At 42.8% G+C, this 23,243-nt stretch overlaps 1 protein-coding gene, 2 long non-coding RNA genes, 1 other non-coding gene and 2 pseudogenes across 4 annotated transcripts; all 6 read right to left on the minus strand.

Moving 5' to 3' along the window:
- Positions 1–1,357: 1,357 nt before the first annotated feature.
- On the minus strand, positions 1,358–3,426 carry LOC103645639 (exocyst complex component SEC15A-like; annotated as a pseudogene).
- Positions 3,427–4,993: 1,567 nt separating this feature from the next.
- LOC103644078 (uncharacterized) lies at positions 4,994–6,246 on the minus strand. Its single transcript, XM_008667271.2, has 4 exons — positions 5,976–6,246; positions 5,765–5,860; positions 5,458–5,681; positions 4,994–5,077 (listed from the first exon to the last, which is right to left on the minus strand). Exons 1-4 carry the CDS (start codon positions 6,083–6,085, stop codon positions 5,061–5,063), a joined length of 447 nt encoding a protein of 148 aa, XP_008665493.1. The 5' UTR covers positions 6,086–6,246; the 3' UTR covers positions 4,994–5,060.
- Positions 14,601–15,236, minus strand: LOC103645640 (protein phosphatase 2C pseudogene; annotated as a pseudogene).
- Positions 17,799–18,232, minus strand: LOC109943806 (uncharacterized). Its single transcript, XR_002266887.2, has 3 exons — positions 18,155–18,232; positions 17,971–18,053; positions 17,799–17,869 (listed from the first exon to the last, which is right to left on the minus strand). It is a non-coding gene; the product is annotated as an uncharacterized lncRNA (long non-coding RNA).
- Positions 18,233–18,994: 762 nt separating this feature from the next.
- Positions 18,995–19,427, minus strand: LOC103644079 (uncharacterized). The gene is made up of 3 exons (XR_561461.3): positions 19,350–19,427; positions 19,166–19,248; positions 18,995–19,065 (listed from the first exon to the last, which is right to left on the minus strand). It is a non-coding gene; the product is annotated as an uncharacterized lncRNA (long non-coding RNA).
- Positions 19,428–20,992: 1,565 nt separating this feature from the next.
- Positions 20,993–21,072, minus strand: LOC111590707 (small nucleolar RNA R41). Its single transcript, XR_004855747.1, has one exon. It is a non-coding gene; the product is annotated as a small nucleolar RNA R41 (small nucleolar RNA).
- Positions 21,073–23,243: the final 2,171 nt, after the last annotated feature.

Below are 23,243 nucleotides of genomic sequence, written 5' to 3' on the forward strand. Positions count from 1 at the left end.
GAAATATGGATAACTATCATTTGGATGTTCTTACTGCTAACATTGAAATCTAGAGCTGGAGAGATTTAGAAGTATCCCTCAATTTGCATGCGTCATAACATTTGACGCCTAATTGACATCCCAGTTAGTGAGGAAGGTCACTGGTTGCAGATTCTTTGATTTGTATAATATTACTGACTCTGTGAATATCCTTAGCTTGTTAGCAGTGGTAACATTTGGTGAAATATTGATAATCCGGTGAATTGAAATGAAGCTGATTTATTTGTGGTAACCATTATAATTCAGTGCCATATGCATCTTCATGGTAATAGTCAAGTGCCCGTGCGTTGCAACGGCACATAAATTATTCGATAAAATGGTAGTGTACAACGATTATATGAAAACAATCTTAATATCTTATAAATACTTTGCCAAAAACCAATACACGAATATTAGAGAATGTCAAGTTAATATTAGAGGGCAATAAGAGTCATCGAGGTTAGCAAGGAAAAGGTCCTATCGTGCATGACGCCGACGAGGCAGCACGTCCTAGCCGTTGCGAGGTCCGGTTGGGCCTCTCACAGGCTTGACACGAGCGCGAGGAAGCCTTCCTCCATGGCCAGGAACAATGTACTAAGACGACCATTCTTCCTCTCAAACATCTGCTGATATGCATCATTGACGAGAAAAATTGGTGAATCAACTATTTAAAAAGACAACTGTTGAGCTCCAGTACATTCCTAATGATTGACGAGCCACTTCTTTTCTACTGAACAATTTAAGAAGTAACACCTGCTAAAATGCAACTATGCTACCGTACTGTATAATTTGAAGGGAACAGACACTGTTCTCATAAAAGTGATAATGTAGTAGTCTTTATATCAAGATAATTATGTTTTAGCTACAGTCGCTGTCTATTATAATTTAGCAAAACAATTACACAAAATATTCTCTTTTTTATCTACTATATAATACAATATAATTTGTTATAAAAAATATTTGGCAGTTAACAACCACATTGTTTGAATACGTACCCTATATGTTTTTATCATAACTTCAGGAAATTAAAAAAGATTGACAACACCCATAAGCTCATTTTATTCACCGAACTCATAGAAATCTGAAACCTGACTGCTACCATAATTCCAGCAAAAATGAGTGCTTTTGGCTATTACCAATTTCCTCTAAAGCACCGATCTTAGACTTAATCTGAACTATAGTATTAGTGGACTTCACACATCGAGTAGCACTGTTTTCATCATCCAAACATAGATCTGCAAAGAGGATAACAGAAACAGAAAACAATACTAAGTAACCTTCGATATATTGTGTCAAACTTTGCAGTAAAAGAACACCAGAGTAAGAATGACGGTACATGTACAAAGCACAATAAAATAATAAAAACAAATACAGTAAGCACCACACATAAATCTTAATCCCTTTGCCTCTCTCTCTCTCTAGCTTCACGTGATTATGGTCTCACTCTCACAGACAAATCGACACTTCACCTACAAAGACAAATGGACCTACCTAGAAAAGTAGTCGAGGAAGTTGAAATCTAAAAGATAGATACTATACGCTAGTGCCAGCAATTTATTCCTTTGTTATATATAAAATGCAACCGATTTGACCTTAGCTAAAATCCTTAAGCCTTCTCTTCAAGACGTCCATAGATTTCTTACGGGCGCTCTGCTGGGGGGTGTTCCGGTTCGAAAGGCTTCCGAACAGACTGTCTGCAGAGTCCTTGTACTTTTCACAAATGATGGCCAGCTTCTTGTAGTCCAGAGACCCGTAGTTTCTCTGCCTGATCACCGGGTTCATGAAGTTCTCAGGCTGGCTGCTGAGCAGGAGATTCGTGAGCTGCCTGATCTCAACCAAACAGTCCCTGAAAGTCGTTTCCTTCCCCAGATCTGACAGCCCGTGCTATCGAACTTGTCGTCCGCAAACGCTTCCAGCGTCTTCAGGTCAATATCGATCCCTAACACCGCGTTGACGGTGAACCTCTTCACGCCGTCGTTCAGGAGCGTGGTCATTATGGAGTCCGAGATGTGGCTCATGGCACCAGAAACCACCTTGTACAGAGCTTCCAGAGGCAGGATCTCCTGCGCCGTCGACACCAACGTTTCAAGGTAGATCAGGACCTCGTTCATGTAGTCGTTCACGTTGTCGGGGGCTTCCTCCGCTATCCAGTTCACCTCTTCCAGAAGCAGCAGCTGGTGGTATTTGTCCCTACTCTTCTCCAGAACTTCAATCAGCTGTGTGATTCGATAGCCGTACTTGTTCACAGCTGCGCCTAGAAGAGTGACATAGTCTTTTATGAGAAGGAAGTGGTTGGCTGTACGCATGCGAGAGAACTGTTCCTCCAGTATAGACGTTATCTTGCCAATAGATGTCTCCCATGTTGTTTCCACCTGACTCTCCAACAGCAATCCATCTGCGGTTCAAAGAACACGTTCTTCGACTATAAAGAACCCAACTACCTGGGCAAGGAAGGGTTGATGGGACTCCAAGAAGGGCTGCGAAGTGGAGATCTGCATGTCCAAGTTGAGTTGCATCAGCCTGTTCTTGTAGTAATAGTCTCTAAACTTGTCCTCCATCCCAAGACATGTGTGCATGTGGTGCGCCCGATAAACCGGTGTGAGATCAAAATAAAGCGTCGATTCCTCTTCCGTGTTCTCCAGGTCCAAGGCATACAGATGCTCATCTGGTCCAGCATGGCTATGCGCTTCGGCTTCCCTCTGCCGTGCACACATCTCCTCGCCCTTTTGGTAAGCCAACGACGCCTGGCTTATGGAGGCCTGCCCAATCTGCTTGGCCATTCTTCTAATATGGACGAGCCAATCGTTGAACTCGCTACAGACTTTCTTCTCTATGTGCAGCTTTATCAGTGGGATCTGCCTCGGCACCACCTTCTTAACAAGCTTCAAAGGAATGTATCACAGGTAGCCTTTCTGGATCAGGTCCAGTGTCTTAAGTGCAGGATGGAACTTAGCTTCGGCAATGAAATTGTTGCATGTCATGCACAAGCTGAACACCTCCACACATATCTTCAGCGTTGTTATGGCCTCCCCGACGTTTTTCTTCACAGAATATAGCTCAAGAAGTTCGTCGAGCTTCAGGAGTTGGTCAGCAGAAGCCTCCTGCAGGTGTGAATTCTCGCCATATAGCATGCCCTTCAACTCATCGCGCGTCGACTAACACACCACATAGTTCATCAACAGCAAAGATGAAATCCTCGTAGTGAAGCCTGCATAGCTCTTCGATCTCAACTTCCTTCTTCTTCACAATGCTTCTAAGGTTCTGCATCAGCGCTTCAGGTTTCCCAGACTCAAACGAATGACGAATGATGGGACCCAAATCCTCACCGTTCGCAATGAATGTAGCAATTCCCAAACCAAGACCTCCATCTCCACTCTCCACAATAGCCCTCTTCTTTGGCTGAGCCATAATTGTTCAACTGTAAAAGATAACAAAACAGTAATGATCAGCCAGGGTCAGGTAAACCAGATTATGTAACCATTACTGTAACACTGCAATCATTTTCTAAATAATACTTCTATAAATCCCAAACCGAAGGTATACATACAAAACAATTAAACATTGGCTTCATCGCAGTACCAAAACAGCAGTACCAAGTGAACAAAATAGCAGTAATTTGCTAACTGGTGGTAACTATGAGATTGTGATTGCAACACAAATAAACACTGCTATATTTTTGCATGTGTCCCAAGATTGCAACCAGATTTGTACAAATAAACAGTATGTAGCAATGTTTATTTGTGTTGCAATCACAATCTCATAGTCGGTAGGTTCACAATCTCATAGTCGGTAGGTTCTCTGAAATGGTTCAAACAGTTGTTCATACTTCATACCGAATGGCACAAAATGCTTGTGGATAGGCCACAGACGTGCACAAGAAGAGACCATCGCGACACGCTTCTATATTATAGTATCATTACTACATGTATGTGTACGTACCCGGTTGAAGACCATGAAGCCAAGGTCGAGCTGCACGGTGACGGCAGCGTCGGCGTCCTTGACGGCCATGGTCCTTGCGTGCCCGCCGAGGCAGTTCTCCTTCTCGTATATGGTCACCCTCGCGGAGCCGCTCCTCGCCAGTTCGTGCGCTGCCGCCAGCCCACTCACGCCGGCACCCACATGTGGTATTGATCAATTGTAGTCGTACAGTACAGGTGAACGAAAAGACGGTCAGCAAGTATACTCACACCAAAACTTATTTTGGAAACCAGTCATTAACAGAGTGCAGACACATTCAACATCTCTACATAAGAGCCTTATTAAGGTTGGCATTACAACCACAAGACAATAACTAAGTAAGGGGGCTATGGAGATAGGGATTTCATATCCGGTAAGGATAGAAATGGATAAAAAAGAGGCATTAAGAAATCAACAAAAAATAAGTGTAGGAAAACAAGTAGTTGTTTGTTCACAATAACCTGTACAATTGCAGTCATTATTCTGTCCAATAAGATTGAGGTCACCTCCAGACTATTTTTTTAGCTGCAAAAATAGCAAACAGTTCAAATTATTTGAGAGCATAATCTTTAATATATTAAACAAATTTTGGAGTGCAGCAATCGGCCAGAATTAGAAAGATAGCACTGATGAGATATAAAAGTCTGCAAGCATAAGAATCGAGGTGTTATGGTAAATTATGAGTTATGACTATGGCATATACAAAGAAGGGAAACTATCAGAATATAAGTATTATGCATAAAAACAAATTGTGAATGGAACCTTCGCTTTACCATTCCATGAATGTAATCTTGCAAGCATTCCAATTATCACATTCTCAGTTCCTAAGCATTAGCAGTAAGCAATAGAAGGACAGAGGACCACTAACCATTGTACCAGTAGATGTTATTGCAAAAAAACATTTCCATCTCACAAAAATATTAAAGGGAAAGTGAACGATCATGGTAAATACACAATGCTTTGTGTAAACAACTTCACTATGAGTGCAAAAAATCTCGGGCAGAGAACATACTATTACTGTGTGTCCCTGGTTCGCCCGGATCAACAGCTCGCCATCTTCCTCCAACAGACTAAACCTCTGCTTGTTATCCCGCCTGACTGCCTGCACGCCAGCCAAAATGTCACAAGTTCTCTCATCAAACTGAATACTGCTCACAATTCACTGCAAATTTCATAATCCAAAGAAATCAACAGCACATTGATATTCCAAAAGGCGAGATTGCATCTTGACACTTCAATTCAGTGCCCCTATATGCCTTACTCATGCAAACAACGAACATTGGATTTGGATCTGGACCTCACCTGGGAAAACCATACACACCCAAAAAAACGATAGGGTTGGGAAAGCGAGAAATTCAGCGCATGCTTGTGTGAGGCGCGTATAACCGTTCTAGGGATCATGCAGTAGAACAATCATTCAGTAGTTTTAACATTTTATCAAACATAAGGGGCTCGAGAGCAGCAAGGGCAGCGAGGTTTCACCGGAGTTTGTGACGTCGCGCAGGGGCTGCGCAGACCCGACAAGCGGCTGGGCATTCCATCGAGTAGGTAGCTTGCCGCAGGGGCTGGGCTTTCGCTGCCAGAAACAGGACGGAGGGGCTCGGTGCTGAGGATAGAGGAGCAGGGGGCCGTGCGTCCTGGGCGCTAGCGCTAGACGTCCCTGGTTGGAGCTCGGTCGCCGGAGCTGGGGACGAAGGGAGCAATGGCTAGAAGCCTCAAACGATGTCGACTAATTTGCACTGGTATAAGATGATTAAATAGCAAAATCTGAAGAGTAGTAGTGGCTCACCAGGAGAGGTGCCCAATCATACCAGACACCTTGGTGAAGTACTGGCCGAGGTGCACCAGGGTGAGGTCGAAGAACATCATGAACCCGAGCAGGTCTCTGCACCCACAAGAGCATCTGTTTTAGGCTTCGGTAGCGATACGCAGGAAACCACATGAACAAAGAAATGTCAGCTCAGGAGATGAGCAGAGGCGAGCCGACAGTGGATCCGTACATGAACATCCAGACGTTGATGGTCTCGTTGAGCCAGGAGGAGAGGATGAGGACGACTTTGAAGACAGGCCACTCGGTGTGGGTGCTGCGGGACACCGACCGCGCAGGCATGCGCGGCGGGGCGGGGCATGCTACGGCCGAGGCCCTCCGCACCGCTACGACGTCCGAGCTCGACCCTTGTGTGCAAAGTACCTCCAAGCCGGCGTCCTGGTGCGCTCGTGGGAGCGGCGCCACGACGTGACCCCCGCGGTAGATAGGTTCATGGCATCGGAAGAAGGGACCGAGATCCGGCGGAGGGTCACCACGCTCGGTGAGGCCGTCCGCGGTGCCGTGGCCGAGGGTGGTTCGTCCAGGCAGGACCTACAGGAGCTCGTTGCCGAAGATGGAGGAGGACCTCTTGCCGCTCCTAGATCCCATCGCGCCCGGAAGGGGGGAATGGGTGATCCCATCGCGGGGTCATGGAGCGGGGTTGTGCAGGGGCGTGATGACGTGGCGAAGGTCATCATCGCAGCCACCGGACGGGGGAGAGGCCACAGAGGCGCAGGTCGGGGACGCCATGGGCCACGCTTCGACGTCGAGAAAGGAGCTCCTCCGCCGTCATCCCTCCCGCTTGGACCCAAGTCGGTAGGTTTTCGGGGAGCTGAGGGCGACACAGGGGGCGGGGGCTGCGGGATGCGCGGGGTCGGGCGGAGGCGAGGAGGTTTCGGATGGAGATTTCTGGAAGGGCTGCGGCGGAGGAGGCGCTGATTGCGGGCGGGGTGCGGGGCGGGGTGCGGCCGCGGCAGCGGCAGAACAATGGGGGTGTGCACGCCTACATTAGCTACATAATTAGTATATATATATATATATATATATATATATATATATATATATATATATATACTAGGTGAGTGCCCGTGCGTTGCAACGGAAACATTTAATATCATGATAACTTATGAACAAATGTGTGTTATATTGTTATGTGAAAATGTTTCGTAATTAATTTGTGATCCTAGCCATACATAAATTTTGTTATTTTAATCTAACTATTTCATCACTACATTGCAACCAACAGTACCGTGCAGACTTCTATACATGATTTTAAAAATGTCATGTCAGTTGCATCATTTAAATGCTAAGACTATCACAATAATTACAAACTTATACAGACCTTCAAAAACTACCACAAGGTCTTATAATTCAAACGGATACACCTGATGTGTTCTTTTCTTCTTTACAACTTGCTTGTTGACAGAAACCCCAAGCATGTCATTAATATCAATAAAATATGCCCGACAGCACAAGTAATGGTGTGGTTGGATGGGAGGGAGCAAGCATCGAGCTTGATGAAACGAACTCATAGAGCACACATATGCTGCAAATCCATAGAGCATGAGAAGTAAACAAACTTGTAAATCTAAAGGACTATCATCACAGAACTTGCATATCCAACCGCCTATTAATGAAAACCACTTAAGAAGGCATTAAAACCACTCATGGACCAAATTTAAAATAAAATCTATTGATTCTCAAAGTCATCAAATTATCATAACCTTAGTCCTACATTGTAGGAAAGTCAGATTATGCCATCACTAACTGAACACGGAACATAACTAAGTAAATAGGGGCAAAGAAAAGGTAACATTTCAGACCATAGATGCAATATTAAATTTTTGCATTGCACCTCATGTGATCAGAATTCAGAACCATAAGTATGGCACTTGTAATCTCGCATGTGTGCAACCGAAGGAAATAGTAAACTGCAGACGAAGTCTCCTTTGAATAACATGCATATACCACAACTATTTCAGATTTGTAAATTTCCATTGCCTTAAACATTTACAGTAGTCAAACAAAATATTTTCTTCACGTGTGCTCTATTGGGAATACACTAAGATTGGATAAAAGATGATCGCTACTTGTCCATGAGCTTGATCTCACTTCATGGTCCAAGCTTTATTTGAGCATGCAATCTTATCAATGGAGTTGCCGGTATCAATCTTGATGTTGCAGAAATCCATTACACAAATCTAAAGGTTAATGCTGAAAAAGAAGAGAAAAAGAGAGCCATGAGCTCCAAATAATTCAGGACAGCTCAACCTGAACACAACCCTTACAAGGATAGTTGAAGACAAAATCCAAAAGAAAAGCACGATCCTCCAAAAGATTGAAATTACCTGCATTGGATGATACAATATTAGTATCAGATAAAAAGGGCCTTGTGTGGAGAACAAGTATCTTAGAAAAACATTTAATGATATCATGGGTAGATAGTTGCGGAAGTATTCCCCCCTAAATTGAGATTCAGTAACAAACAAAATAGTTCTTTTACAAGAAAAAAGTAAGGTAACTCTAGCAATCTGCTACAATAAGCAATAGAATTTGAAAAAATAGTAAGGCCCTTCATTTGCTTTGTTGATAACCCAGTAGAACCCTGCTTCCCTACTAATGCATATCTCAGCTGATCAAGCTCTACCAGAGCCATAACCTCCTCGATAAATTCCTGCAAAATAGCTCAAAGTGTGCATTATCTAAAATAACCACTTGCCCCTAGATTAAAAAGAGTTAGTACAAGTTAATTTTGTGAAACATCATTGTTAGTGGTTGAAATGGTAATATCATTCCCTTGTTGATTTCAGCTTTAGTCTGCCCTTTGACTTCATAATTTTTGCTATTATTTTCTGCAATTCAAAAATAATTTAACTCTTCAATCAAGTAAACTATTTTATCTTCATGTTGACAAGAAAAGTTTAGCTTAGCAAAAAAAATACACATTGTAATTAATGAAGATAGACAATAGATGATATAAACATAATTATTAGAATTTATTTACTCTTAAATAATTACTTTCTACCACTCAAAGTATAAGTTATATTTTATTTTGCCTAGACTATCAAAGTTAATATTTGGCCCTTATTTTCTCATATTGTGTATGAATTTATATAGTCCATATTGTGTATGAGAGCTTTTAAATATCAACCGGTTATATAGTTTTAATGTGCTGATTGTTTTGTATTTTATTCATATGCTACTAATATATATAGACATACACATAATGTTGGACTTGAATAAATTAAAACGGACCTTATATTTTTAATGGAGGTAGTAATATTGAACTTCATATGCATATAATGTTTAGCAAGAATAAGCAAGTTCCAATATGTACCATGAAAGATGTTAGAACATACACAGAGCAAAACAATCATATCTTTTTTGAACGCATTATAGAAAAAATCTTATAGTATAATCATGGTTGTTAGGAAAATGAAAATCACCTGCAATTGCATGTCCATCTAATATACTGTCAGTCAATGCATCATTTGTTTCTTCAGAATTTGATGGAACATTTGCTTAGGCTTTCTGTAGTGCTTCAAAATTAGTTACAATTTAATTTTGAGAAGTCAAAAGGCACCTTACTAAAGAAGGATTTAGAATTATAATTGCATTTCCATGCTTACGGTTAAGGAATTCCAAAGCAAGAGTAAACAAAGCATTGAAAAAGATAGCATAAGCCAATAAAGCACAAACTCTAGTCCAGTACCAGTAATCTTGTGTAGGGAGACTGTGTGAAATAAGAACATTGGTCCAACAGGGCGGTTTCCAGCACCAAATACGTATATGCAATTCCAAGCATTCAGTCCCGAAAACAAATGGCGCCTCAATAGCCCGGGCCTTCCCCAGCTATCAATACAATGCCCAAAGAAAAGAGGTTAACTCGGCTATTCAAGGTAAAGGAACAAACATTGATATGCGCACAAGGCTGGGCTGGCGCGTAAGGCCAGGGACGCCGTGCCGGAGGCCTCCGGTCACGGGGGGCTGCCACGCTGTACAGAAGCAGAACCCCTTAAATTCCTATAACGAATTATAATTTGGGACAAATGGAGTAACTGATGAACTGGGATCTAAATTTTAAAAGTTTTTGTTCTCCTCCAGATTTAAGTTGTACGAAACTAATACAAGACCAATGCACTATAAATGTGGAACTTCAAACAAAAACAACGATGAACATTGTGTTGACTGGATATTGTTCACAGTTGGGATCCAAGAGCAGAAATAGGATTGGGCCACACGCCATCACCTATTTTTTGTTTCTACTTGCATCCTAGGATACAAACAAAAAAATACGGAGGCTTCAATTTTCTCTCTTCGCTACATTTTGGCCGGCATCATCTTATTTGATCTAAACAATGGCCTTCTCCCTTCATTCACTTCTACCTTGCCTCATCTGCCCGTCGTCGTTGTCTCCCCCAGTCCGCCGGCCACCTCGTCGAATGGCGAAGGGAATCAAAATGCTGCAGTGCATCTTCGTCCTCTCCGATTCCAAGTAACCTTGGCTCTACAATCTCCCAACTTCTCTGGCTGCTAACAGTCATCGCTTTGATTCAATATGTGTCATTCACTAAAGCATCACATAAGATCAATGATATCTGTACCAAGACATCATTCAGTACCTTGATAGTTTCTTTCTCACCGTGTACCCGGAGTGCTGGCACCTCCTTGACTTCCCCACGCTCAGGTTCCGGCCGTTCTACCCCCGACGCGCTCGTCTTCGCCAGCACTGTGGAGTCGTTCTACCTGCTCTCTGACCTATTCTGCCTCCTGCCTCATGCCTTGAGCTCACGCGCCTCCGCGCAGCCGCCACCCTGGAAGACGTCATCCTCTCAACGCCAGAGACGACCACGGGGGAGCACCGGGTGCAGCTCGGCTTCTCGTCCTCCATCGTGGAGCAATTCCTTCTGCGACCATTCCTCACCGGGATATTCTTCGACCCAGCGCTCGACAAGTCGTCCCGCCTCTTCGAGCTTGTGTTCAAGCACCTCACCCTAGGTGACAACGTCCTGTCAGAGGACGGCATCGGCGCCATCGCGGCGCAGCTCGCCTGCCCACGGGTGTTGTGGTGGGGGTTTGAAGAGTGGAGACAGGGGCGAAGAAGGCGGCGACCACAGTGTTCTCCCCCTCTCCAACAAGGTCCTTGTTGGGCTCACGCGCCTCCGCGCGACCACCACCCTGGACGACGTCATCCTCTTGCCGTCGAAGACGGCCACAAGGATGTGGATGACGGGGGCGCCGAGGATGCGAGGAGGATGGGGGCAGGGTGGGGGCCGCGCGCGTGGTGGCATGGGAAGGCATTGCGGCGACGATGCTGGATCTGTGCGTTGGATGCGATGCGGGGGCAGGGGAGGATGGGGCGAGGTCGAGGGTATGGCGGTGTGGGGCTACGGGGCTAGGGTGAGCGTGTGTCGGGGCGAGGGCGCGGAATGGCGGATCTGCTCGATATCAAGGCTTGGCGGGGGCTGGAGATCACGCGGCTGGCCGGGGCGCGGTGAGGCGGGGGTGTCGGGGCGGTGTCTACGGGTGCGAGATCTCGGCGCGGGAGCGGGGATGATTACGGAGGTGGTCGAGGGCGAGAGGCAGAACGGTGCACGGTGTGGACGCCTACACACCGTGCTTATAGAGTAGTAGGGATATATATATATATTACTTTGATGTCTAGTTGGTTCGACCGCACTATTAGATGCATGTGATAGACAACTAGATCTATTTCTTGTGGTGCAAGTTCTCGTGCGCTAGTAGTCATCGAAAATAATTTCTCTATTCTAGATTATGAGTCTTTCTTTTTTAAATACTCCCTTCGTATTGAAATAGAAGTCGTTCTTATTGAAATAGAAGTCGTTCTGGAGTGTCAAAGGCGTCAAACCTCTGATCGGCCGGACCACGGCTACGTAGCTCATAGTCGCCATCCGCCTTCTCCAGTGAGGATAAGCACCTCAACCGCAGGCTTTAGAGAATAGAAAGAGTGTAGGAGATAGTTTACTGTTTGCCTCCTCCATGTGGTTTACAAGGATATATATAGCCCTCAACCCACTAAGGTCTAGTTTGGATATTCTAGTATTGACCTCAATCCACATGTATTGAGGTGGATTGAGGTGTAAATTAACACATGTGGATTGAGGTCAATACTAGAGTATCCAAACAAAGCCTAATTTAGGAGCTGATAATAGGAAATACCCACTACTTTGGTAACTAATAAAAAGGAAGGGACAACTCCTCAATTTAGGAGCTAATAATAGGAAGGAATCAGCCCACTAATTTAGGAGCTAATAAAGAAGGAATAAGCCCCCATCTAGGAGCTAATAATAGGAAGTAATCAACCCACTAATTTAGGAGCTAATAATAGGAAGCTATCTCTATTTCCTAGTTAGCAACTTTCCCTGCCTTCATGTTCACGCGCGCCTGTTGTGCGCGCTCCGTTGTGTGTCGCACATCCCGTGCCCGACGCCTCGTGTACATCTGGCCGTAACGTCTGGACATGACATCTCTCCCCTCCTCGAGAGGCAGCTTGTCCCCGAGCTGAATTGTTGGATACATGGCGTGGAACGACTCAACATCTTCCCAAGTGGCCGATGCAGCGGAGTGGCCCTTCCAGTGGACTAGGATCTGCTCGATGCCACGAGCGACGCGTCGACAAACAATGCATTCCAGCTATGGAGTAATGGCGCCATTGTGGACCGGTGTAAGTGGCGGGGGAGCCTCTGGCGGAGCACCATGGAACTTTTTCAGGAGGCCCACATGGAACACGTCGTGTAGGCGAGCCTAAGGTATGATAGCGAGGCGGACGACCACCTCGTTGATCATCTCGGTGATGCGGTAGGGCCCGAAGTAGCGTGGCTTGAGCTTACCGGAGGTGGCCTGGGGCAGTGACGCAATCAGGCATTGACAAAGTCGTAGCAGCACCCAATCATTGACCTTGTACGCAATAGCATGATGGGTCTTGTCAAAGTGAAGCTTCTGAAACGCCTGAGCTTGCTCGAGACGAGCGCGGATGTTGGCGAGAAATTCCTGGCGTTCTTCCATGTTCTTGGCAACGACCGCCACCCGTGTGTCTCCCGACTCATAGGACTAGATGGTCGGTGGGTCGTGCCTATAGACGACCTAGAACGGGGTGTCCCGAAGCGAGCTTTGGTTTGTCGTATTGAAGATGAACTCCACCCATGGGAGCCACTGCAGCCAGTGACGTGGTCGATCACCTGTGACACAGCGAAGGTACATGATGATGACTCTGTTAGCCGCCTCGGACTGCCCATCCGACTACGGGTGGAAGGCAATCGCCATGTGTAACTTGGTTCCAACCAAGCGCATGAGCCCGCGCCAGAATGTCGACGTGAAGATCGGGTCACGGTCTGACACAATGGATTACGGCACTCCATGAAGGCGGACAATGTCGGCGAAGAAAGCTTGAGCGACGGACTCGGCGGAGTACGAGTGAGCAAGCGGGATGAAGTGGGAATATTTGCTGAACCGGTCAACCACGGTGAGGATGACCGACTTGCCCCGCACGCGAGGGATCGCCTCGATGAAGTCGATGGCGATGTTCGACCACACGCCCTACGACACTGGTAGAGGGAGGAGTAGGCCGGCAGGATGCAGGTGCTCCGACTTGTAGCGCTGGCATGTGACACACTCATGAACAAAGTCTTGTACAAAGCAAGTCATTTTGGATGCTAGTACTTTGTTTGGACGGCTTTGCCCCCTCCAACTCTTTGTTCTCTGTGCAGCACGCCACAAAAAAACAAATGTTGAGAAGAGAGGGAGTCAATCCTGGGACCTCTTGTCCTAATATCCTAATAAGTGCATTGAACCACCTATATATGACAACCAATTAGGATGCATGGTTTTTATCTTCATAATACAGTAACAGAGCTATTTAATATGGGCAAACATGACAGGTGACACCCTAATTAACCACTCCTTGGTATGCACAATCATGTCCTAAATGACTTCTATTCCAATATGGAGGGAGTACAAAACTTTTTTTACACGTCTAGATATAAATTATATTTAGATACATATTAAAAGCTATCTTTACACTCTAAATTGTAAGTTATTTTAGATTTTCTAGAGATATCAAGATATATAGTCAAAATAATACATTAAAATAATAGTGCATATTGGAATTTGAAGAAGGAGTATATATCTGGAAAAGCTAAAATGGTTTATAATTTGGAAATAGTCAATATTTGTTTGATGATATGACCATCAGGTTGCAGGTTGCATCTTATGAACTCATAAACGTTGGAACAGGCATGCTCCCTCTAAAACCGATGAACTATGTTTATTGGATTGGAGGTGTTTAGTATTTAAGGTTGTCTCTAGCAGCTTTCTTATCTCATCTCCTATTTTAAACTCTACTATATAAATGATATTTATGTTTTGTATGACCATATGTATAGTCTGATGGAGACAGACTAATAATATTTCCATGGATGCTGACTGATCCTGTAATCAAGGCCAGATTTAGGTAGAGGGCCACTAGAGCGGCCGCCCTAGACCCCAAATTCGATGAGCCCCTTTCCAAGTTTTCCTTATATATGTACTAGGTGAGTGCCCGTGCGTTGCAACGGGAACATATAATACCACGATAAGTTATATACAAATACGTGCTATATTGTTTTAAGAAAAGATTTCATAATCTATTTATAATTCTAGCCATACGTAATTTTTGTTATTTTAATCTAGCTATTTCACCATTATATTGAACCATCAGTACCATACAAACTTTATATATAATAGTAGAGTGCCTATGCATTGTTATGCGTTGCGACGGAACATAAATTATCATGCCTCCGGAGCCCTTGCGGACTGTGCTCACAACATGTTTTTGGTCATCACGTCCCATATCCCATCGTAGACAATGATGAGGAACTCGTCATCTTCCATCAGGGTGGTCAGCGGATCTTTGGTTCAGTGATAGAGGTGATGGCGAGCCTTGTGGTAGTTTCTTGTCCTAGTCCCCTAAAGCCCGGGTCATAGACAGTACGCCATTGAGGTAGCCATCTTCGATGTATCCACCACACTCAATGACCCTTTGATGCTCTGCATCATATGTCGGCCTATGATCCTTTGACATATCCACTGCTATTCCTTTCCTACACAAGACTGTACGATAATCCTCAGCATTTGCTACTAACAATTGCCTACAACATATGAACGAAATATCAGAATGGTTTAAATCACAACACTAAAACAATCATTAAAATTATCACCTTACCTCCCATAGATCAATACTATCAGTGTTGTGGTACCAGAAGAATGACAGTATTGTTGTACTAGAAGAATGGTTGATGACTGAAACATCAGCAAGAGCAAGGTTACCGTGCAAGAAAGCTTTGCGAACTGAATCCTCAACATATTTAGCAAATATTTCATTTTCATGTGATGCTTGAGGGGAATTAGCATCTTCGAGGAACAACCTCATTGCATCACTGACAATCTACGATATATCATTATCACCACTTTTGCAAAGTCGTAGTGCTCACTTCTTAAGTCCTGGTAAATATGTTGCTCCAAGTAAATTATGATTTGCTCAAATATAAACATGCATAAGACGACAAGCTTACTGCGAATGAATTTGCTAAAGAAGATTAGGATGCAGTCATGTCTACTAATATGGCAATATATTTAACAAGGACTACTACACTTAAACGAGAGCACCAATGAGACAAGAATTGAAGTTTAATATAATTAATCATGTCTGCTAATATGATTGATTATTGTATGGTGTCGCTTGTGGACGCCCTCTCTTGCCTCTTAATAGGTAGTAGAGATGCATGATTGAAGCACAAGACACAACTATCTCAAGACATGAGAAAGAAAACTAATGCAACCACACAGTGATCAGTCATGTTACAGAACAACATCAGATCTAAAAGATCGATGAGTTTAATAGAATTTCGCATTACTGAAAGGGAGAAGGCAATTCAAATTTCACTTACTTACCTGACTGACAAAACTGAATTTTCTAGTATTGGATCTGAAAGAAATCCCGCTAGGAACCACCATCTCAAATGCCCAATACTCCAAGCTGAGTTATCTTGAAAATCAAATTACCAGTTCCATGCAGAAAGTAGGAAAAGGTAGACATTACTACTTTGCCAAACCATAAAGTTCGAATTCAAGACTTATTGAAATACATGTTTTTCACATGGTGCCCCACATCAAGCTTACCAGGTCATAACTGTAGATGATATTGCTAGCTTTAGATAAACTTTAGCACCATTTAACTTTAGTGTCTCCCCTAACCATCCATGCCAACTTCTTCTTCCATCTTTAAAGACTTTCACATACATAGCTAGCAGTGCCACATTGAACCAGTAAGATACCAAGGCCAAAACTTTGAACCAGCACATTCTAGTCCCATTAGTCACTATTTTTCCTAAAGATCACATAAAACATCAAGATGGCAGACAATAATAATCCTAGAATTTTTCAGTCTAAAAGAGGAGGATGAAATGGCTAAAATAGGGAGGTTTTTTTCCAAATACATGGTACTGTTTTCGTGCACGCAAAACAGTTTCATTAAGATAATAAAAATGATCTTTTCCACTGGTCCTTCAAGCTGTTCGCAAGCATGGCTTCACGCCACCGACCCGCAACAATAAGATAGGCATCCCCACCAGCACCCATCATTTATGTAAAACAAAGACATTCTCCCACCATAAACAAGGTGTACATGGCCACCCAGAAATGAAGGCTTGAATTATTTTCATTTACAAAATATTATTTTACTGTCATGATATAAACAACACATGGCATGTAGATCTCTCGCAAATGTATAACTATTAAACTTAAATCACATGAATACAAGAGAGAAGCAAGTATCAATTTAGTTCAATGTATGCTCGCTGCTGTCGCAACAAAGAATATAAGAGTAAATATTAATTGTAAATTACAAATTTTTAGTAAATGTATTTTATGGGGATGCATACCTTTTGTTTGCTTAAGTATAATTGACATCCATATGTGTTATCAATTGATAGGTATGTGCCCGTGCGTTGCCACTGAAGTTAAAATTTAGTATAAAACATGTATATCGAACACCGTGTTCTAGACAATGCTAGTGAAACTGAAGTTGGGAAAAACTGAAGATGGGCTTAAATAGTTATACAACTCATAGCACAAACAAAACAAAGTTGGGCATAACGTTAAGTGACACGTGACACTTTTCCTGTATCAGGCTTGGACTATGTCCCGGCTAATGCTTGTAGCCTTTGAACATTATCAGGACCCATTGATCACTACACTCTACTTGCACTATAGCAATCTCCAAATCCTTAGGTGGCGGGGGCATCGTTTATCCTGCAAACATTTTGCATGGGATCAGGACTTGCATATCACAACTGTTGAATTTGGACATAATAAAATATTTTGTGTAGACAAAGAAGTCCCGATGATGTTTTTGGCAAGGGTGTGCATTTGTGTTTTCGGGCTTTTAATGGCTGTGAACTTCCTGTAAGATTTTAGAATTCCTGACAGCTAAAAACCTAAGGGAACTTCTTCATGGTAATAAGTAGCAGCAAGCGGCACTCTATGAAAGATAAAACTAATGATCCTAAAAAGAGCTAGCAGATTGATTTCTACATAGAATGTCTTACTGGTCCTATGGTTTATGAATAAAATCAACAATGAACTATATTTTCTCAGGCAATTTACAGATGATAAAATATATTCAATTACCAGCGAAGCATAGCAGCAATGGTGTCCTTGGAGTTTTTTGCATCAAGTGAGAACCTAGGACCCAGTAGCTTCTTCATGCGTCGAACAAGACGATAATAGTAATGGCTGACCTGTATGGCACATAAAGCATTAAATCTTTTTATATTAGATTGATATACAACAGAATTAAACTTTAATAAGGTAGGCTAACGTTGCAAGAAAAAATTAAACATCTTAATAGTAATATAAAATATAAACTCTAATCACAATAGAAACATGAACTCCTTTGGATAACTCATACACAACTAAAATTCACAGGCTCACAGCCTAATGTGTATTTGTTTCATCCAAACATCTTGGTTGAGAAATAAATACCTGATCCTTGTTTTTACTCTGAACACGGTGTGTAATCTTGTCAAAGTTCTGGAAAAAACAATATGGGATTATCCATCAATCGATTATTATTTGCTAATTAGATTACAAATAGAAGAAGAGCATTGCATCCATAATTTACTGCCTCTTACTTTTCCTACTTGCCGCAGCGCATTGAAAAAAATCTCCTCCTCTTGGTGTGTCCACGCAGCCCATTGTCGAGTCTGATTTTTTGCTATGAAATCAGATACAGAGCAAATGCTATCAGGCAAAACCCAGAACTGTCATAAACAGGGAGTCTGGAAAAAATACAAAAAATAGTTTGCAAAAACGAACCAGGTTTCCTGTTAAGATCAGAAGGCTCGGGGGCGGACCCAATGTAGGACATGGGTGTACACATGTACACCCAATAACTTTTTGCAAAAAGAAAAGGAAAATTCGAATTTATTAGGTATACATATAAATTTCTAATTAGATCAGATCCGAATACAAATAGACAAACTTAGGGTTCGGTGGTCAATTTCGCACAGCAGTAAGGTGTAGACCAAAGAAGTCCCGATGATGTTTTTGGCAAGGGTGTGCATTTGTGTTTCCGGGCTTTTAATGGCTGTGAACTTCCTGTAAGATTTTAGAATTCCTGACAGTTAAAAAACTAAGGGAACTTCTTCATGGTAATAAGTAGCAGCAAGCGGCACTCTATGAAAGATAAAACTAATGATCCTAAAAAGAGCTAGCAGATTGATTTCTACATAGAATGTCTTACTGGTCCTATGGTTTATGAATAAAATCAACAATGAACTATATTTTCTCAGGCAATTTACAGATGATAAAATATATTCAATTACCAGCGAAGCATAGCAGCAATGGTGTCCTTGGAGTTTTTTGCATCAAGTGAGAACCTAGGACCCAGTAGCTTCTTCATGCGCCGAACAAGACGATAATAGTAATGGCTGACCTGTATGGCACATAAAGCATTAAATCTTTTTATATTAGATTGATATACAATAGAATTAAACTTTAATAAGGTAGGCTAACGTTGCAAGAAAAAATTAAACATCTTAATAGTAATATAAAATATAAACTCTAATCACAATAGAAACATGAACTCCTTTGGATAACTCATACACAACTAAAATTCACAGGCTCACAGCCTAATGTGTATTTGTTTCATCCAAACATCTTGGTTGAGAAATAAATACCTGATCCTTGTTTTTACTCTGAACACGGTGTGTAATCTTGTCAAAGTTCTGGGAAAACAATATGGGATTATCCATCAATCGATTATTATTTGCTAATTAGATTACAAATAGAAGAAGAGCATTGCATCCATAATTTACTGCCTCTTACTTTTCCTACTTGCCGCAGCGCATTGAAAAAAATCTCCTCCTCTTGGTGTGTCCACGCAGCCCATTGTCGAGTCTGATTTTTTGCTATGAAATCAGATACAGAGCAAATGCTATCAGGCAAAACCCAGAACTGTCATAAACAGGGAGTCTGGAAAAAATACAAAAAATAGTTTGCAAAAACGAACCAGGTTTCCTGTTAAGATCAGAAGGCTCGGGGGCGGACCCAGTGTAGGACATGGGTGTACACATGTACACCCAATAACTTTTTGCAAAAAGAAAAGGAAAATTCGAATTTATTAGGTATACATATAAATTTCTAATTAGATCAGATCCGAATACAAATAGACAAACTTAGGGTTCGGTGGTCAGTTTCGCACAGCAGTAAGGGGAGAGAACGGATGCTGTGCGAACTTTGGATTATTGTTCACAGTCAGTCCATCAATGGGCTACTGCCATGGCATTTCATCTACAGCCTGCAGGTTGCCAATGCAGCGATGTCTACTTGGTCATCTCCCATGAGCAGAACTACATTATGTATTCGCTTACTACAAAAATGCACTGCTCGTTTCACGAAACAGGAAATCACATTTCACCATATAAAGGGTTTTATAATGTATGAGACCCTAAACCATTTATTGAATAAACAAGCAGAAATCCCCTCAAACAAATACCACTGGAAGGTTCTAAAGGCACTGATAAAAAGGCCAAGGGTGTTAGGGTTTTAGTCAAATAGGAAGGAACATAGAACTTGCTTCAACTTTTACAATTATTCTCGAAATAGTAGCAGATTTAGTGTACACTGATAAAGCATTACACAAACTGTCAATGATGAAACCCTAACACCATAACAAAAAAATAGCAGTACCAAATTGATGATTGTGAAGTTGTAGAGATGTACCCGGATGGAGATTGACGCCCTCGATAGTTCCTTATGGTGTAGTATAGATTGTACTCGTTGTGCAGTGTGCGCTTCATTAATCATGCATCTCCATTCAGTAAACAGAGAACACTTAAAAATCAAACTAAACAAAGATCAAACTAAAACAGAGATCAAATTAAAATAGAGATCAAACTGATACAAAACATGAATCGAGAGGCGAGCAAGATTATTAACAAAATAGAACAAGCAGCGAGAGATCATAACCACGAAAGAGACGTGCGAAATCCTGACCTGCTTCTTGTGAGTGAGGTGCCAGATCCGCCAGCACATGTTCTCGAGCTTGGTGATGCGCTCGTGGGCGTTGTGCGTGGCGAAGACTTTGATCCACGTCTAGTGGAGCCTTGGAGGTCGCTCTCGTTGATGCCTTTGACCACCTCCTTGACGAAGTAGTGCGAGGGTTGAAGTTCATGTGCGGGTCGTGGGGGCTCGCTGCCTTCGACGGCGACCTAGGGTCCCCGGTGCCAACTTATGAATTTTGGTTATAAATGTGTCTTTCAGTGGTTGTGTGCACACTCTGTTTGTCTAATTTACATGCAGTGGCAACTTTGTTGTAGTGTTGCGGTTCTAAAGTACTACTGTATTTCAGTTCAAAGACCTGGGAGAAAATTTTGGTTCACCTAAATAAAGTGCAGACAAAAAATTCAAGAAATGGCCCTCCCGATGCTGTTTTATTCAGTGCGTGAAATTTGGAAGACATTTTATACTAAGACTTTAATCAAACTGCCATACTACAGATTCAGAGAAGTGAGCACTCAAAACCGAAACCTAAGGTGATATCAATTTCTAGATTTGAGCACCAGTCACTCTATAAGAGCATGGCTAAAATCCTACCTTCCTTTTCTTTTTTTAAGCATAGAGAACCTAAACCAAACAAAAAAGAAAAATCTTAGAAAGGCTCAGAAGTATTCATTGGTTTCTCTTGTCAGGGATCTAAAATAGGTAGGTATTTTTTGTCACCACATCCTCAAGTCAGATCCGACGAGAAAAGCAAGCAAAAGAAAGGAGAGTGTCAAAATCCAAAGAAAATATAAAAGAAATTGAAGGTGATAAATGGACAGTCCTCACCCTCACCCACCCCTACTCTGATCTAAGCATATCCCTTCACGACGAGTGTACCTTGATCCGTACGGTGGGGGCTCCTGGCCGACCACGAGGATGGCGCAGCTGCAGCTCCCACCGATTCCGTAGCAGCTTTATCCGTGAGATCGACAACTTAAACAGTGTCATGTTGCGCACGCGCACACACGACAAACACTACTGTGGCTCGAGTAGGGATTTGTAGCAGAGCCAAAATAATCAACAAATAAAGCAAGAACCAGATAAAGAAGAAGACACAAACCTAGGCACAGACAGATGTACTTGTAAAGTGACCAAGGTTAGCAAACATTGCCTCACTGCCTAAAAATGGGAAAGTGTCATGTGATTAGTTATAGACAAGTAGCTTGAACTTGTAATCCAGACATAGACAAGAGGACTGCAAGAAAAAGAACAAGCAAAACCCAGAAGTATCCCCAAATAATTACATCTGATAGTTCCTAGTAAAAACAATAAGTGAGAAGGGAAATAAAACCATCAAGGCATGAAAAGAGCAGAGATAAGAAACTATGAAGTAAAGAGGGTAAAGTTCTCTATCATTCACTGCAAGAAATAAATGGATATCTTGTCCTTCACCATAACATGTGGTTTTGGTTGATGCATATGTAAGCATGTAAATACAAATAAATAACATGATGGAAAGGTTAGAAGTTGACATTTTAGCCTGATTGCCCTAGGGTATATTGTAAATAACTCTAAGCATTGGCAGGAAGGTAGCTAAAACTAACATCCATGGTAGCATAGTTTTTCTAAGGGACATATAGCGTATGGTTTGTTTGGTGAAGCTACAAATTCAACTTGAGCCCAATAGATGTGTACGCATGTTAGATACTACTGGTGATACCATACAATTGCTTTGTCAAGTAATAAAAACATAAAGCCAATAGAATGTGCACAGCAGTGCAGAATAAAATGTCAGAAAGTGTACAAAAGTGCTTGCCAGCTCAATCTCCGACAGAGATAATTAATACCCAGAAACAAATTAAACTGCAAGTATGCACTATCATGTAGTTCTCAGAAACAAATTTTAGCAGCACAAGCAGTGGTGCATTATATTTTGTTGAAATTGGTTTTCTCTTTGAAAATAAAGCTCTGGTTTACTAATAGAAAAAATACCGGCACCAGAGATAGGACATGCATAGCCTCAGTAGCCTCAAATGGCATCCAAATTGTAGACAGTGCATCAGCGTCTATGGATAAGATAAAGCTCATCAACCAATCAGTGCAAAATTTAGATCAAGAGCACACGCAGGATGATGGCTCAGGGCATGGTCTTACACTACCTACCAGCATAACCACTACACTAAATGAGTACTATAAAATCTCAGAATTGAAAGTGCCCCATATTTCGCTGCAATATGAGAACGACAGTCAGGAGTCTTCCCCTGATCCAACCATAATGTAGCAACCAACAACAAGCCATCTCAACCAGGATTTCAAGTGTTGAATCGATCCATCAAATGCTAACATGTATGTACATGAATTGAAGTGTTGAAGCAAAGTGACCGAATTAAGGGATCTGACTACTGACTTACTGAGAGCACGAGTAGGGGGCACTCGCTGGTGCTGGTGCGGTTCCACTTGATGCGTTGACGGGTGTGCAGGCACAGGGGTGTAGGCGACGACGCAGGGGCCTCCAGTCTCCACTACGTGGCAAGGAAGTTGGCACGCAGACTGGGCGCCCTCCACTGTGTCCGTTGTGCTCCCCCGTGGCAAGGAAGTTGGCGCCCCTCCACTGCGTGTATGGAGCATCGTGGAGGCCCAAGGCGGACCTCCATGCGGCAATGGTTGGGGTCGACGGTGCGGCGGCTGCGTGCGAGAGAAGGTGTAGCGTGTGAGGCGAGGAGATCCAAAGTGCGAGGACCGGGGAAGGGCAAGGGCGTTGCTGGAGAGGGAGCGGTTGCTGTGTGACGCTCGCGCGGAGGAGAGGGTGAGGAGGAGCAAAGCACGAACAGGTCTCGCCGCGGCAAAGGCAAATTGCGACGAACGATGGCGGGCCACTGGTCCAGGTCGGCTTGGGACCAGTCGCAGGCGTCACAGAGGC

Source organism: Zea mays, chromosome 1 (assembly GCF_902167145.1).
Source record: "Zea mays cultivar B73 chromosome 1, Zm-B73-REFERENCE-NAM-5.0, whole genome shotgun sequence".
Classification (NCBI taxonomy): domain Eukaryota; kingdom Viridiplantae; phylum Streptophyta; class Magnoliopsida; order Poales; family Poaceae; genus Zea; species Zea mays.